This window comes from Globicephala melas, chromosome 6 (assembly GCF_963455315.2).
Source record: "Globicephala melas chromosome 6, mGloMel1.2, whole genome shotgun sequence".
NCBI lineage: Eukaryota > Metazoa > Chordata > Mammalia > Artiodactyla > Delphinidae > Globicephala > Globicephala melas.
The window spans coordinates 9,328,490-9,344,300 of NC_083319.1; the positions used below are offsets into that span (position 1 = coordinate 9,328,490).

The 15,811-nt window shown below is 58.6% G+C and overlaps 1 protein-coding gene across 3 annotated transcripts in view; it reads right to left on the reverse strand.

Annotated features, from left to right (window-relative positions):
- Window positions 1-8,165: 8,165 nt before the first annotated feature.
- Window positions 8,166-15,811, reverse strand: part of LMX1B (LIM homeobox transcription factor 1 beta) — a 78,383-nt gene continuing 70,737 nt past the window's right edge. Inside the window, exons 3-8 of one of the 3 annotated variants that reach the window (XM_030858642.2) lie at window positions 13,743-13,975; window positions 11,290-11,471; window positions 11,021-11,098; window positions 10,818-10,884; window positions 8,666-8,809; window positions 8,166-8,323 (exon numbers count right to left, since the gene is read on the reverse strand). In XM_030858642.2, the coding sequence (XP_030714502.1) occupies window positions 8,166-8,323; window positions 8,666-8,809; window positions 10,818-10,884; window positions 11,021-11,098; window positions 11,290-11,471; window positions 13,743-13,975 (862 nt within the window). Of the gene's footprint in view, window positions 8,324-8,644; window positions 8,810-10,793; window positions 10,885-11,020; window positions 11,099-11,289; window positions 11,472-13,742; window positions 13,976-15,811 lie in introns of all 3 variants that reach the window. The other 2 variants (XM_030858641.2, XM_060299930.1) reach the window with 2 other exon arrangements.

Consider the following 15,811-nt stretch of genomic DNA (forward strand, 5'->3'; position numbering starts at 1 on the left):
GCCTGCCCCATCTCTGCATTGTTTCTTGAGCCTAACTGATGCTTCAGCTGTCACCTGCCTGACTCCCGGTGGCCACCTCGTGGCCTGATGGGTGACTGCAGGTTCAGAAGCAAAATTCAAACTAGCTTCTGGTCTGTGTTGGGGATTTAATAGCAAAGCGCCCCAAGGGAGGTAAGGAGTGAAAGTGGGGTGCTGCACACAGAAAGGCGCCTGGATGTTCCGTGCAGACAGGAGATGCTCCAGGGGCCGGCCCCCTGCCACTGGGCCCGTTCTTGCTTGATTCTGTGCTGAGAACTTCCTGCACTTCACTTCGTTGCAGATTTGGCTCCGATTTGAATCAGAGTTTTTCAAATGAAGAAACGGGCTTCTGGGACCATGGTGGGGCACATCAAGGGATCCAAGGAATTGAAAATGTACGTTTTTGGTACATTTTTGTAGCCTAGGGAGCGGATACAGAGGGTTTTGGTTTTTATTATTCCTCTTTAGGCCACAAATAGGTACCTTACATATACTCCTCTCTATTATTCAAAATCTCACAGTGTGCTCACTTCATTCTCAGCTAAATCAGAGTATGGGATGTGTCAGTTGTCCTGTCACTGCCAAGGGCCTGACTGACCCCTGGATGCCCAGTGTGGGCATCTCACCTCCTGCTGTCTCTGGCCTTTGGATCCTGAATTTAACCTGGGTGTGCCCCGCCTCCTTGGTCCTCTGAGGCTCCAACCTCTGAGCACTTGTTCTGGCTGTTCCCTCCTCCAGGAGGCTTCCCCTGATTTCCCAGGCACAGCTGACGAAGCCCCTCCCCCAGCTTTGAGTCCTTTGTGCTTGTCTCGCAGCTCCTTCTTAGCTCTTGACAGGCAGGCAGGGTCCTGGGAGGGTCTGCCATGCAAGGGATGAAGACCAAAAGGGATGAGCAATCCGGGGGCCGTCTCCATTCTCCAGTCAAGCCCCAGGGGTTGCCCTGCAGTCAAAGCCATAATAGAGACCCCTGTCCATCCGTCAGTGCCCGGGGTCAAGGTCTGCCTGGCGTGGGGTCTGGGACACTCAGAGGCCAAAAGGGGGCATCTGAGGCAGAGCAGCCCTGGCCAGCAGGACAGGAGGAACAGCAGAGAGCAGAGTCTTCACTGTCAAGTGGACATTAAATTGTTTTCGCCCCATGGGACTTCGAGGAGAAAGTGGAACGAGATATGCAAGGCTTAGCACAGCGTGGGGTGCACGGTGAGCATCCCTGAAGGCTGCTCCCAGAGGCAATGGGTGGAACCCCTCAGCTACCTAATTCTCTGCCTCAGTGCCCATCGAACCTTCCAGCAGGTCAGCCATGGGCGAGCAGGCCAACTGCATTGCCTGAGCCCAGGGGGTGCCCCTCTCATCACGGTGGGGGACTGCAGGGCTGTATGCAGCCACCCTCCTTCAGACCATCCTCCTAATGCCTGTTGGACTGCCCATCCAACCGCACATCTGTCAGGTGGATTCGCATTCCACGTAGCTGCTGCAGAGACCTCACCTTCTCCAATCCAGCCTCACAGCCCGCAGTTTTCTCAGGGAAGGCAGCAGTGGTGAACTCCAGAGGCAGGACCGGGCCGGGCCTCAGACCCTCGAAGACAAGTTTCGTAGGGTGGGCTCAGAGTCGCGTTCCTCTCCTGGGACCACCCCTCTTCTCAACTCCCACAGAACCGTGGTCTAGACCCTCTCCAACCCCAGGTTCCTGGGAGGAATCACCCTGGAGCAAGATACTTCTCTTCAAGCCTCAGTTTTCTTATCTTTGCAATGGGATAATAGCTGTTCTTAGTTGTTATGAGGGTCAGTGAGCTAAAGTCTGTGACTGGCAGTGGCAGGGACTTGGCTACTATTGGTCCTCTGGAAAGAGGGGCCTGGAGGGAGACCTTTTCCCATACCCTCTCTTGTCTCCATACTTGGCCTACATTTCCTCCCCCTCCCCTGACTTCACTTTCTGGGCTGTGGGGAGAAGACAGGCAGGAGAGAGGGGAGCAATGGATTAGCACAGCCCCTCCCCTCCACCCCCCCAAACATTTTTTAGTGACAGAATTTTGTCGGCAAGAGAGCTGGCAGCCCACTGCTGGGAGTGGGGTGGGGGGTTTGAGCTGGGAGTCTCCTCTCTCAGAAGCCTAGGCCTGGGGCTTGGTTGGAGGACCCAGTTTAGTCCTGCCTCTGTGCTCTGCAGTCTAGGCCAAGTGACTTAATTTCTCTGAGCCTCAGTGAGGCCACTCTGAAGGTAGGAGAGAGTTTCCTTGCTCCCTGGGTCCCTGGGCCTGACCTTGAAGGACCAGGTTGCAGGGCCAGAGAGTGTGGGCTTAGGGAGGCATCCGAGGTGGTGTTGAGGCCATGGGTTTACAGCTAAACCTGGTTTTGAGCCCTGGTTCTTCTGCCTCTTGTTGGCTTTGTCATATTGAACTGGTCATTTCCTCCTTCTGAGCCTTGGGTTTCGCTTCTGAAACATGGGACCTTGACATCTGCCTCTCGGGGGTGTGTGGGGTGCAAAGAAAGCGATGAATAGAAGGGCCTCACCCAGAAGCCCCTGGGGCTGGGAGTCACCCGAGGCTGCAGGAGAGAGTGGGGCGGCGCTGCCCCCAGGGGCGCTGGTGCCCCTGATGCACAACCAGGCAGATATGTGCAATGATACACCCAGGTGTGGTTGTGCAAACGTCTTCACTGACACATGGACACAAGTCTGAGACACCCAACTCCATACATAGATCTAGACAGCCAGCTGCACACCATAAACCAATACGTGCAGACTCCCAGCTTCCTACACAATCTACCCAGGCAGACTGACCCACAGAGCTATTTCCATAGACACATGGGCACGCACGCACACACACTGATACTACCCAAGGTACTCTGAGGAAACTTGAGACCTCAAGGAACATACTTTGAGAACCACATTCCTTGAGTCTCTGCCATCTCCACCCCCCCGGCCCCACCCCCACCCCCATCTCCCCTGGATCCCAGGGCCATGTCCAGCCCGGAGTCCTCAGGATTTGGCCTCAGCTTCATTCTCCCTGTCACATTCCCCTGGGTGAGCTCGCCCACCTTGTGCCTCAGTGACCATCCACCTGGTTGTTGAACACCTGGATACTCAGATCTGGTCCTTCTGAGGCTCAGCCCTGTCCAGGACACCTCTTGGGTGCCCCAGAGACCCTCAGCTCCACGTGCCTCAGATCAGAGTGCTCCAGCGACCCCATCACAGTGATCCAGGTGCCCTGACTCCCCTCTCGCCAGTATCTCCGGGATCTGCCCCCTTCTTTCTTCCCAATTTTACTACCCTGGTCAAAGCCATAGTCATCTGTCACCTAGGTGACCGAGTTGACCCCAGTCTCCAGTCCATCTGACCTAATTGGATCTATTCTCCACTCAGCATCAGGACCCTGGATGGTCTGGCCTTGCCTCCAGCCTCACTGCTTCTCCCCCAGCCCCAAACTTAGCTATTCTTGCAGTTCAAGAGACTCACAAGATTTTGCCAGCCCCTGAGTTTTTGCACAAGCGTGGAGCGCTCGCAGACACTCCTCCCCATTCAGTGGCCCCATGCGGGCTAACTTCCCATCTCAGCTTAATATGTAGCTGCTTCCAGGAAGCCTTCCATGATGCTCCGCCCCTCCAGATGAGGTTGGGTACTCCTATAACAAGGCTGCACTGTACCTCAACTGAGTTCACATCACACTGTCTACCTCCCTGAGGCAGGGACCAAGCCCCAGTTCTCAGCCTAGTGGCTGGCACTTAAGGGGCCCTTCATATTGGTTGGGTGAATGAATGATTGTGTTGGGGAAAGGGATGGAATGGGATGGGAGGGATGCATTTGTTTCAAGGATGGAGATGGGTCGGGGTTGGGATAGGACAAGGTTGGGGAGATGACGGTTATGGGGTGGGACAAGGGAATGTGTTCGGCTAGACTAGGGACCCCAGGCTCTCCCTTCCTGACCTGCTGTCCCTGGTGCCCATTGAGAAATCTGCAGACATCTCATGCAGGAATGGCTCAGGCCCCGCACAGCCTCCCCGCAAGGAGAGGCACCACAGGCGTGTACAGGTTGGTTTATTTACAAATATACTGATGTCTCATCTTTTTTTGTTTCCATTTTCTGCTTTTGTGGGAAGAGGCAGAAGGTGAGAGTGGAGGGCAGGGTGGGGTGGTGATGTAAACGCTAATAAATAATTTAACAATGACAAGTTATTAAATAAAATGTGTCTGGGGATGGCGGGTGGACAGTGAGAGTCTGTACAAGGAGAACAGCAGTGGCCGGTGGCCCGGTCCCCACACCTGGCTGGGCTGAGCTCCCCTGGGACCCTGGAGGGGGCGGGGGCACAGCAGAGACGCCCATTGGAAATGGCACCGTCCAAGGGCCAAACGTTGGAGGGTCCCTCCTGCTCCCCTGGCGCCCAGGCGGCATGTCTACGAGTGTGGGTCCGTGAGCCTTCATGTGTGTCTGGGTGTGAGTGTGTCTGTGTGCGTGCCTGTGAGCGTGGACCCCCTTCCCCGTGGGGCAGAGTGAGCCCAGAGCTGCAGGTTCTCCCACATGGGAGATGAGATTCTCACCCCAGGTGGTGCCCAGAGCTCAGGCTGGGCCCAGGCAGGGGTCAGCCACTTCTCCTTCCCCCAAGCCTCACTGCTAGGGCCCTACTCATCTGGACATGGTGGACCCCCTTACCTCATCCTCTCCAGGAAGCCTCCCAAGATGCCCAGCCCCCTGGCACTGGCCCCTTCTCTATGGGCTCTGCTGAGCCCACAGTCTGACTCTTAGAACCACAGCGTCCCTCTGTGTGGCCTCCCTGGAAGGCTCCACGGGGTAGGTGGTAACACTCGCTGTGTTACCTGGGGCATATTCCTTCCTCTCTCTGAACCTCAACTTCCCCACAGGGAAACAGGACTCGCCTTTTCTCCAGCACTCGCCCTGCCCACCTCTTACTTTCTCCCTCTTCCTCCAGAGACCAGACTGCTACCTCCCCCTTCCCTTGGGCTTCCCACCCAGGCACCATGTGATGGTGATCCCATATCACGGCAGGGGCGGGAGTGGTCCTGGCTACGCACGCCCTCCACCTCAGGTCAAGGCTGCACTTCCTATGCGAAGTGGAAAGAGCCTGGCCATCTCAGCTAGCCCCAGACCCCAGCAAGCCTGCTCGGTTCTGTGTGCTTCTGCTGGGTGACCTTCTCTGAGCCTCAGGTTCCTCATCTGAGAAATGGGTCCCCAACAATGTCCAGACAGGCTTGGGGTGGAATGTGTATGCCTCTCCTCCTAGGAGAGAGCCCCTCAAGGCGGGGGGGCCTACATCTTGTGCATCTGTGTCCCCACACCTAGTCCAGGGCTGGGCAGAGTGGGCATCAGAGCCTGGGGGCAGCGAGCTGCAGTACAGCGAAGGTGCTACCTAAACTAGCTGATGGGGCATCTTTGGCACGAGGGGCTGAGGTCCCTCTTGCTTTGACAATCTGTGGGTCATCAGCATGGGTGTCCTGTACCAGTTCCTGGCAGGGAGCAGTGTAATGGCAGAGGCAGAGCCCAGGCTGGAGTTGGGGTTTATGAGGCCCCAGAATGGCAATTTTACCAAGACAAGTCATGCTCCGACCTGGAGGTCGTTCACCAGACACAGAGGATGAGAAGCTGGCGTAGTGTCCCTATTCTCTGTTCCAGCTCTGTCCCTGACTAGTTGAGAGAGGCCTTGTCCCTGCCCCTCTCCTGGCCCACATTTTCCAGCTGCAGAATAAGGGGTGGACTAGTTGACCCATTCCTGAGGTTCCTTCCAACTTAAAGAGTCTGGGAGAGAAGGGCCAGGCCTACTGGTGGGGGAGAACATCTACCCCTGGACCTGCCCCAGTGCCCCTGGCATGATTTGACTGTGTGGGCGTAAGAGGAGAAAGGGGACCATCTCTCAAGAAACCAGAGTGGCTGCCTAAGGGACAAGTGGTGACCCAGGACCAAGAGATGGCACAGAACCTAGGTGGGCTGAGACTGCAGAAGGACTCAGGACATCAGCTAAGACCGTGTGGAAGTTCTGTGTAGAACAAGAAGAGCCCAGAAGGGCCAGGCTGGCTGCTGGGGCCTGAGGGCTGACTCTGAGCCGCATCTCAGCCCTGCCAGCTCTGCCATGGTGAAGTGTGGCAAGACGTGTGTGCAGAAGCCCAGGAGGGGCGGGGAGGTTGGTCTGGGATGCTCTGGAGGGACTGAGGTCTCCCCAGAGGACAGAGAAGCAAAACCACAGAGGATGTTGGTGAACTTTGAGGATCCCAGGAAGGGCCAGACAGAGGGGCCCTTCTCCAGACGGGTGGAGAGACACCCGTCATCCCATCAGCTCAAAGGCTGGACCAGGCAAACTTCTGCAGCCTAGGACTCAGTGTTAGAATGGAAAGCAGAGCCATGAGCACTGGCTGAGGACACAGTGGCCTCCAGGGGCCAGCAAGGGGTCCCTGAGAACAGGGCCCATCAGCCTGGCCTCACTTCCTCTTTTGACAGGGTTAGTAGTTGGGTAGATTGGGGGCAGAGGTTGATACAGTGTATCTGGCTTCTAGCAGGGCGTTTGACAAAATGGTCCACATGCCTTAGGTGAGACACACAGGGCCGACTCCTTATATCGGCAGATGTGCTGAGGAGGGAGAACAAACCAGTGGTCCCAGAGTTGGGGTGCAGAGAAACTCCACAGGCTGGAATGAATCAAATAAGAGGAAACGTAACAAGAAAAAAGTCAAGGTCCTTCACTGGCTCTCCAGGGACCGATAAGTGCCCCCTCCACCCACACAGAGAAGAGAGTTGTGTCTTAGCTGTCACACATGTGTCAGGGTCAGGGGCTCTCGTTACAGAAAGGCAGGGTGAGTTTCCAAGGTTATGTGCCCTAAACCATTCACTGGGTCTCAGGCCACATTAACAGAGGCAGGGTGCCTAAAGTGGGGGAGGTGATTGACCTGCTCACTTTGGCTGGCTGATGACAGTGGGAAGACTGGGTTATATCTGTTCCATACCTTTAGAGGGAAAGCTGGAGCCAGGCTGGGTGGTACAGTTTAAAAGGAAGAGCTGGAGAAGCTGGAAAAGCCTGGCTTTGAGAAGCAAGGACTCAGGGCTGAATAGAGCAGAGGTGGAATCAGCAGAAAAGGCAGCTGACTTGGGGCCCGATGAAGTCACTGAAGGTTGCGAGGAGAGGCAGAAGTGGCTTGGGCAGGAACCAAACATCCTACGGAGTGCCAAGTGGGTGACTTTTGAGATGCTTTTCCACCTGGAGGTTCTGCCATTTGGTCTGATTCTACCTGGTTCTGCGGCCTCTGTCTCTGCCCAGGCAGCCCCCATCTGGACAGAAGCTAAGACACATCTGTGTCCACGTGCTTCAAGCTCACCTTACCCTCCTCACTTCCTCCCTCCCCTCCTATTGCTATCAGAGGGGCTCCCTGCCCCTGTCTGGCCGCTTCCTGCTTCCTGACAGGGCAGGGCAGGGCTGACCCGCAGAGGCCTGTCTGTCTCTTTCAGCACGTCTATGTATCTGTGTGCGTTTCCGCATGGGTGTGCCTTTAAGTGTGTGCGTTTGCATGTATGTCTCCATCCCTTTGAGTCAGCCTGGGCTCAACCTACCCGTCCCTGGTCCCGCCAGGATTGCCCCTCAGGGCAGAGCTGTGGTGGGCTTGGCCCACCTGCCAGGCTCTTCCCTACTCCTTCTCCAGGCTCCAGCTGGAAGGGGTGATCCTAGGCTAGCGGGCCTGCCCTCAGAGGTGGGGGAGGTGGGCACAGTGCAGGGCACAGGTACACACACATCTCACACCCACCATCGTCTGGGGGCATGCACGGGGGCCCTGCCTCGACCTAGGCCCATGCCATGGAGGTGGCCTGGACAGAGAGAGGACATTTAAAAAAATAGAGAGAATTTAAGCTTCCCATAAAAGAGATGGGGAGGGGGAAGGAGGTGATGGAGGCCGAGGTGGGGCTGGGAGATGAGTGGCTGTCCGAGAGCTCTGGGTCCCTGGGGGTGACAGTCTCTGTGGGCAGGACACAGCCCCTGCCCAGGCTGTGCCCGTCTGCCTGTCTGGCTGTGCGCAGTGGGCACTTTAGCCAGGCCCAGTTGGCCGAGGGGAGGGCACCGTATGGCTGTCTGTAGAGTCTGTGCGGGTGGCAGGGCAGCCTCTGCGGCCTGCAGTCCCACCCCAGGGCCCTTGCCCAAGCGTCCGTGCGGCCCGCTGGCTCTCAGGAGGCGAAGTAGGAACTCTGCATGGAGTAGAGCCTGTCGATGGGGTTCCCCACGCGGGCCTGCAGGGAGCCCACATCCGAGGAGCCGAGGAAGCAGTCGCTGAGGCTGGTTAAGGAGGTATCACTGTCGATGTCGTGGAAGATGGAGTCGTTCCCTGGGGGGCAGAGGCGGTGTCAGCACCGGGGTACAGGCTGGGGCTCCTGGGGGCCCTGTTGGCCCTACAGGCAGTGTGGCTGGAGGTGAGGGAGGGACAGGATGACCTGCCAACGGTGCCCGACCAGAGGGGTTGGGGGCTGTGGGTGAGGTCTCCAGGGCGCCCCCTTCCGGTCAGGAGGAGGCAGGTGGGCTGTGTCGGAAGGGGCTGCTGGGGTTGGGGGGGGCCCTGGGGCGGGAGGTGGCTTTTTCGGCCCCAGGCCTGCCAGGTCAGGCAGGGGGCAGGGGCCATGCTGGGGCAGCAGGGGGTCGGGCAGCTTACCATAGGGGTTCATGTGGTCACCTGGCATTTGGGGCGGCGTGAGGCCCTGCTGGAAGGGGTCGCTGCTGCCGTAGGGGCTCTGCTCCATGGCCACGATCTGCTGCTGCGGCGGGGCCAGCGGCGTGTAGGAGGCCATCATGCCCTCCATGCGACTCGACAGGACCTCTGGGGACAGAGCACGCCCTCACTGACTGGCCCTGCCTGCCCTGTCCTGGAGACCTCACAGATGTACCCCAGGAGTCCCATGACCTCCCTCACGACCCCCGAGTCCAGGCTGCCCACTGCGGTCTCTCTGGCCTCCTCCTTCCCAGCCCTGCCCCTGCTGAGGTTGCCTGTGGCCTTCTAGGGTCACTGAGCCTACATATCTGACCTTCCAGCCCACCAACCTTCCCCAGACACACAGTCCAGCGTCTCTTCCAGAAAGAGCCCTCCCTCCCCACCTCCTCCCTTCCTCCTACAGCCCTGCCCTCCAGGAGCTCCCAGCCTGGGGAAGACAGAGGCTTCCAGTGAGCAGCCAGTACTGATTTGACAACATATGGGTGCAGTGAGTGCCCTGCATCTGGGAGCATCAAGGTGGAGCCCGCACCCCGGCCAACAAGGCTCAGGGAAGGAAGGCTTCCTGGAGGAAGGGGCCCACCACCTCCATGCGACGACTTAAACAACCAGCAGAGGTTCAACCAGCTGAGCAGGGGGCAGGCATGCCAGGCTGAAGGGCAGCAAAGGCAGAGAAGAGAGAAACTGCCCTGTGGGAGCAAGGAGCCCAGTCCATGGGGATGGAGCGTGAGGACAAGAGAAGGTTGTGCCTGGGGAGAGAGATGGCTCCTTGGGGACCCGAGCTGAGTGGGGGCTCCCCTGAGGCTGTAGGAAGCCAGTGGAGGGTCTTAGCTGTGGAGCGACTGTGGAGAAAGGCTGGGAGGGTGGAGGCCAGAGGAGGAGACCATTGGGAGGGGTTGGGGTCCGTATTAATGCAGATGTGGGAAAGACTAAGAGGGGCATGAGGGACATGGGACAAGAAACCACTGCCTGATTTGGTGACTGAGCAGATGCAGTACGTGTAGGACAGGACGGGGGAGGTGACTCCTGGGTTCCTGGTGTGGGTACTGGGTGGGTGGTAGTGCCATTTGCTGAGACGGGGTAGGGGAGCTGTAGGGGGTGTTTTGTGCATGTGGCAGCAGGGGCAGCGGTATGAAGTGCGGTATGGGCTGTGATGAGCTCGAGGGGACCGTGGAACATTCCTGGGGAGGCTGCATCCAGGGGGCAGCTGGGAACACCGGAGGGTGAGACACAGCTTGGGAGCAGGCTGGGAGACCTGAAGCCGTGGCTGCAGCCCCAGAAGGCTGCGCCGTCTCGGGAGAGGGGGGCAGAGAAAGAAGACAGGAAGAGCTGGGCTCTGAGGCCACGGCCTTGAAGCCCAAGGTCCAGCCTGGGACACTGGTCTGACCCCAGAGTTCTGAGGAGAGGGGCTGCCCATCAATCCCTTGGCAGCCGCCTCAGAGACCCCGGCTCACCTGGGAGCAGGCAGCTGAGGCCCCTTCCCCAGTTTGGCGGACTCAGGGAGCTCCCAGTGCCCTCCCTTCAAGACCTAGAAGGCTCCATGTCCCCATGGGGCCAGGGAGGCCAACCCCAGCCCAAGTTGTGGAAACAGCATCTGGGCAAAGCCCAGTCCACACTGGACTCTCAACACCTTCAGACTTTCTCTGGAGACTTCTGCTGAATTCTACTGCGGGCAGTAGGGTGTATGGTCATGTTAAAAGCACAGGCTTAGGAGCCCTACACTCCGGGCTGAAGCCTGGCTGTGCCCCTTACTAGCTGAGTGATCCCAACAAGTCCCTTAGTCTCCCTGAGCCTCAGTCTCCTCATCTGTGAGATGGGATGTAACGATGCCCTTCCTCTCAGGGATCTGTGAGAATTAAGTGAGACGGAGCGTGTGGAACGGTGAGAACAGTGCCTGGCACACCGCGTCGCTGTTTTGAATATGGAAATTCTGCCACCCCTTTCGGCCACCCACCCTGCCATCTCCCCTCCTGTGTCCCACAGCCCCCACTGCCTGTCTCCTTTACTGATCTCAGCAGGTTCCAAGGCAGCAGCTCCCTGAGCTCTGATCACCTTGGCGGGAGGTTTCTTGGGAGTCTAGTTACAGAGACTGAGCCCCACCCCAGGCCGCCCTGCTCACCTTGGCCCAGCCGCTGGGAGTTCTGCTGCTCCTGTTGCTGCTGGTGCCGCCGTGCCAGCTTCTTCATCTGCAGGAGACACAGTGTGTGCCAGTCTCCGCCTCCAGCCCCCCTTCATTCCCACCTCATCAGGCCCCTGGTCTTCTGCCTGCACCCCCTCCCCATCCCACCCCTGTCCAGCGGGGTGGCAGGTGCCTGTACTCACCTTTGCTCTTTGGTTCTGAAACCAGACCTGGACCACACGCACGCTGAGGCCCGTCTCTGCCGCCAGCGTCTCTCGGACCTGCCCATAGAGAAAGAGATGGGTCAGGCCTGAGGGTAGGCGGGGGGCAGCAGCTGCGAGGCAGCAGGTTTGGGGGGATGGGCGGGGAGGGGGAGGGACGCCCAGCCCCCAGCAGGAGCAGAAGGGGTGGTGTCTGGAAAGGCAGCGCGTTCGGGGCTGTCAGCCTCCACCCCACCCCAGGTGCCCCTCACCTTCCGGCAGGGCTTGGAGGAGACCTCGAAGGAGGCCTTGAAGGCTCTTCGCTGCTGCGTCGTGAGGATGGTCCGGGGTCGTTTGGGCCTCCGCGGGTCCTTCCCGTCGTCCCCACTGCCCTTACTCTGGCTGCCCTGTCCCTTGGCCGGCTTCATGTCCCCATCTTCGTCCTCGCTCTTCACTGTGGGGGACACACCCCAGCCTGTCAGCCTTGTATCCTCAGGCAACTTGCTACCTGATGGGATCCCATCACCTCCTGCTAACACCTGCCACGACTCCCCAGTGCCCTCGGGGTAAAGACCACCCCCTTCCCCTGACCCATAGACCCTGCCTATCTAGTCTCTCATCTCCCATCCAGGCCCTGTGTGTCCCCTTCCTCAGCACACACTCCTCACTTTCTTAGCTTGGATCCCCAGGGAGACCTGAACCAAGGCCCCCAGACCTGCTCTGCTGACAACACACAGGCAGACACACACAGGAAGGCACCCTGGTGAGCAGGCAGAGACACACAGGCACGCGTGCATTGCACACTCAGATGCGTACACGTTCAGAATGGTAGAGATACAGGCCCACGTGGGGACAGGTATGGGCACTGCAGAAGCACGCAGGTGTACACATGTGGCTGGACACACTGAAGGGAGCATAGGATGCTCACTTGTGGCCGATCTGCTGTCCTCATCAGGCCCATGGCCCACCTGAGGAGAGATGCTGGCATCTGTGTTCATTCTGGCCCTGGGCTTCCCCTGACCCATCTTGCCTGGGACCCATCTTGTCCTGCTGGCCTCCGGTGCCTGGGAGACCCCAGCCCAGCATGTCAGCCTTTGGGAAAACCAGTTCCCACGGCACTAGCCCAGCACTAGCTGGGCCTCACGGCCCAGAGAGGAGGCTACCAGGAGCCTGCTTCCTTGGAGCTTCCAGGGACTAAGAATTGATGGGCAAAGACACACACTCCAGACGTTCTCACACAGGAGTACTTGTGACCATGACATGTGCACACGTACACACACACACGTAGAGGTGCATGCTCACAGGCAGGGACATACAGACATGTACACATCTGAACAGACACACACGTGCATGCAGAAGCGTGTGTATTCACCCGGAGGCACACCCACACCCACTTCCATGCCCGAGTTGTGGGTCTCAGAGATGCCAGCCCCACACAGATAGCAGAGCATCCCTCCCACCCCCCATGCCTCCTGCTGACCCCGAGTCTGAACTGGTCTCCTTTCTCCTAGACCATCTTCCTCTGAGCATGACCCCTGTGGAGGGGACCTCCCTCCAAGAACCCCTCCCTAGGCCTGGCGTGAACGTGCTAATGGCACCTGGCTGGCCTCTGCTCTCCCACAGGAGCCCAGGCAGCCTGGCCGCCGTGGTGCCCTGCCCAGGGATGGACAGAGGTACAGGTGGTGGGAGCTCACACCTCCTCCAAAGACTCTGGCAGGGACAGCGCTCCTTCGTGTGGGCAGGTCCTGTGACCATGGGCTCCAGGTTCCCCACAAGGCCCGGCAGATCAGGGCGCCTCCTCCCCATGCCCCCTGCTCCAGTCCATCTTCGCCACCCCCAGGAATGACAAGGTGCCAGCCTGCTCCCTGACTTTTGCCTCCTTAAGACTTGTTCCCAGCTGGCCCTGCCCTTCCTGCCAGGAGGGCTCCAAACTGGTAAAGTCTTTTGGGGGCTGGAGCAGCGTAGAGAGGAGGCTTCACTCAGGGAAATGGAGTCTCTCCCTCCACCACCGAGGGCCCCAGTCTCCCCATGCAGCGGGGAAAAAAGGGAATAGCTTGGGGCTGCTGCTCCCCACTGCTGAAGGCTCTGGGGGGCGATGCAGAAAGGCTGCATCAGATCAGACACCTGCAGTCTGCAGGCCCGGTGCTGGGAGAGACCCCTGGGATGCTGTGCTGTCGGGGTGGGGGGGCCACAGCAAGGATAAGAGCAGGGGGAGGGTGGTGGGCCAGAGAGCAGGGGGTGTGGCAGCATGTGTGCAAGCTACAGTACATGTAAGCATGGGGATGAACGTGTGCAGCCACACGCATAGGTGTTCACTGCGTGAGTGTGCTGGGGCGTGCGTGCACATGTTGTTTACATGGGTGTGGGCTTCTGCATGCTTGGGCATGTAAGCACATGTCTACACATGGACATGTGTCTGTGTATTTACACTCCTGGGCATGGGTATCCACACATGCATTTTATGTGCTTGTGTGTGTGCATCTGTGATCACATGCACCTACACCTGTGTGTCATAGTGTCCAGGTACATTCGTGCACCTGTGAGGCTGTGCACACGTGTCTGTGTGCACCCCACATGTGCACGTGTGTACTGAACCCATCAGTGCGCGTGCGTATCGGATGTGGGTGCAGTGTCTGTGTATAGTGCAGGTCCTGGGGTCACGAGTGGGCTTCTCCTGCAGGGGCGGCTCTCCCCACCGCCTGCCCCAGCTCCAGGCGCAGCTCACCGGAGTCGGACTCGTCGGGGCTCACGGAGCTGAGCAGGTCCTTCTCCTTCTCGTAGTCACCTTTGCACAGTAGCTGGCCCTCCTTGAGCACAAACTCGTCGCCCTTGCGTAGCTGCCGCTCACACACGCAGCAGCAGAAGCAGCCCAGGTGGTACACGCACTCCAGCGCCCGCATCACAAACTCAGTGGGGGCGATCTTCTCCATGCAGCCGCTGCACTTGGCCGCGAAGAGCCTGCAGGTGCAGAGTGGGCGCATTGGCTGGGCTCAGTGGTCCCTCCCAGAGGCACTGCCCACAAAGCACCTCTTCCTCCCGCCACGCTGACCCTCTAGCCCAAGTGGGAGAGGCCCTCCCTGAGCACAGAGCCAGACAGTGGGAGCCCTACCCCCTTGGCTCACAGGGCCCTGGCGGCCTCACGGTGGGCACTGGGCAACCTGCCCGGAGGTGCCTTCTCCTAGGAGCATCAGCTCAGGGTCATTCCTGCTTAGAGACACAGTGGCCACTAGAGGGCAGAGTGCAGGTTCAGCCTCTGCCTTTCCTGGGAGCCAGGTGGGCCCCTGCCCTGAGGGGAAGGCCAGGCAGCCCACAGGTCCCATCTACCCTTACTCTAGCACCGGCTCTCCTCCTCCCTGCCCCTGCCTCTCTCCCCCACATCCAAGCAATCCCCAGCCTTACCCAGCCCATCACCCAGCCTGGGTCCCTCCTCTCCTGCCTGAGGGCTGCCCCAGTGCCCTCCCTGGGTTCCTGGCCTCTCCAACCCTTCATCTCACTCTCCAGGATGACAGCCAGAGGGATCTGTCTAAAACACACATCTGATCGTGCTGCTTCCCTGCTCCAGACTCTTCCATGGCTCCCTAGTGCCCTCCGGAGAACCTTCAAGTTCCTGAGTCTGGCACTCAGGCCCTTCACAGTCCTGCTCCCCGAGGCTTCGGCCCCATGGAACAGCCTGCAGTCTCTCCAGAGCACCATCACCTTGGCTCTTCAACATGTTCTGGGCTTTGCCTTGGCTACCACCTGCTTATCCCTCATCTTAGGTTAGGAATCTACACCGTGAACAGATATTCACGGAGCACGTATGGTGTACCAGCCGCTCTTCTAAGCGCTCTGCATGCAGAAATGCGTTTCATCCTTGCAACAACCCTATGAGGCAGGAAATATTAATCCCATTTTAGAGATAAGGAAACTGAGGTGCTGGGAGGCAGAGTCACGTGCTCAGGGTCACGTGGGTAGTAAATGATGGAGCCGTCTCTGTTCCCGGGCCTGATCCAGTCCCTCCGTGACAGGGAGGATCCATCTTCCATCTCCGGAGACAAAGCTGGGGGTGGGGGCAGGAGTCTTCGTGACTACGGCGAGTGTGCAGAAAGAGTCTGAGCAGCAGGGCCCCGCGTCTGCTTGCACCTACTGACCGCTCCTCCCGGCCCCCGATCCCTGTCACGTGCCCTGCTCTGTGGGAACAACACTTTGATGGAAAAATTTATGAAGAATCAAATTATTGCTGCTGGGAGGGAATTAAAACCATTTTTCATTCCCCACGTCCCCGGGCCACGTCTGCGGGCGCCACCTGGGGAGCACTGTGCACATCCCATCCCTCTTTATGGCCCGCCATCACAGGCACAGATTACAGCTGCAATTCTCTACTAATCGGTTCTGGAACAGAAATGGCCATAAATGCGAGGCTCTCGGCCTGCCTCCCTTCCCGAGGCTGCCATCAGCACCGCCCACGGCAAGCTGGTGGGACGCAGTGGGCAGGGCCATTCCGAGCTCTGCCTGCTGCCCTGGCACTGGCCAGGGCACTCAAATTGGGGACACCCCAGCAACCCCTGCCACCCACCTCTAGTCTAGCCAGCAGACTCCTACTCATCCTGCAATGCCCAACTCCAATGCCACCTCCTCTGGGAAGCCTTCTTTGATGCCCCAATCTGGGGAAGGTGGCATCCTCTATGCTTATCTCAGGCCTCAGTTCCCTCTACTATAAAATGGGGATGTCAACAGGACCTCCCTCAAAGGGCTGTTGTCAGGATTCAATGATACTGAGCATTTAATTCAATGAATGAGTACCACATCAGAGTG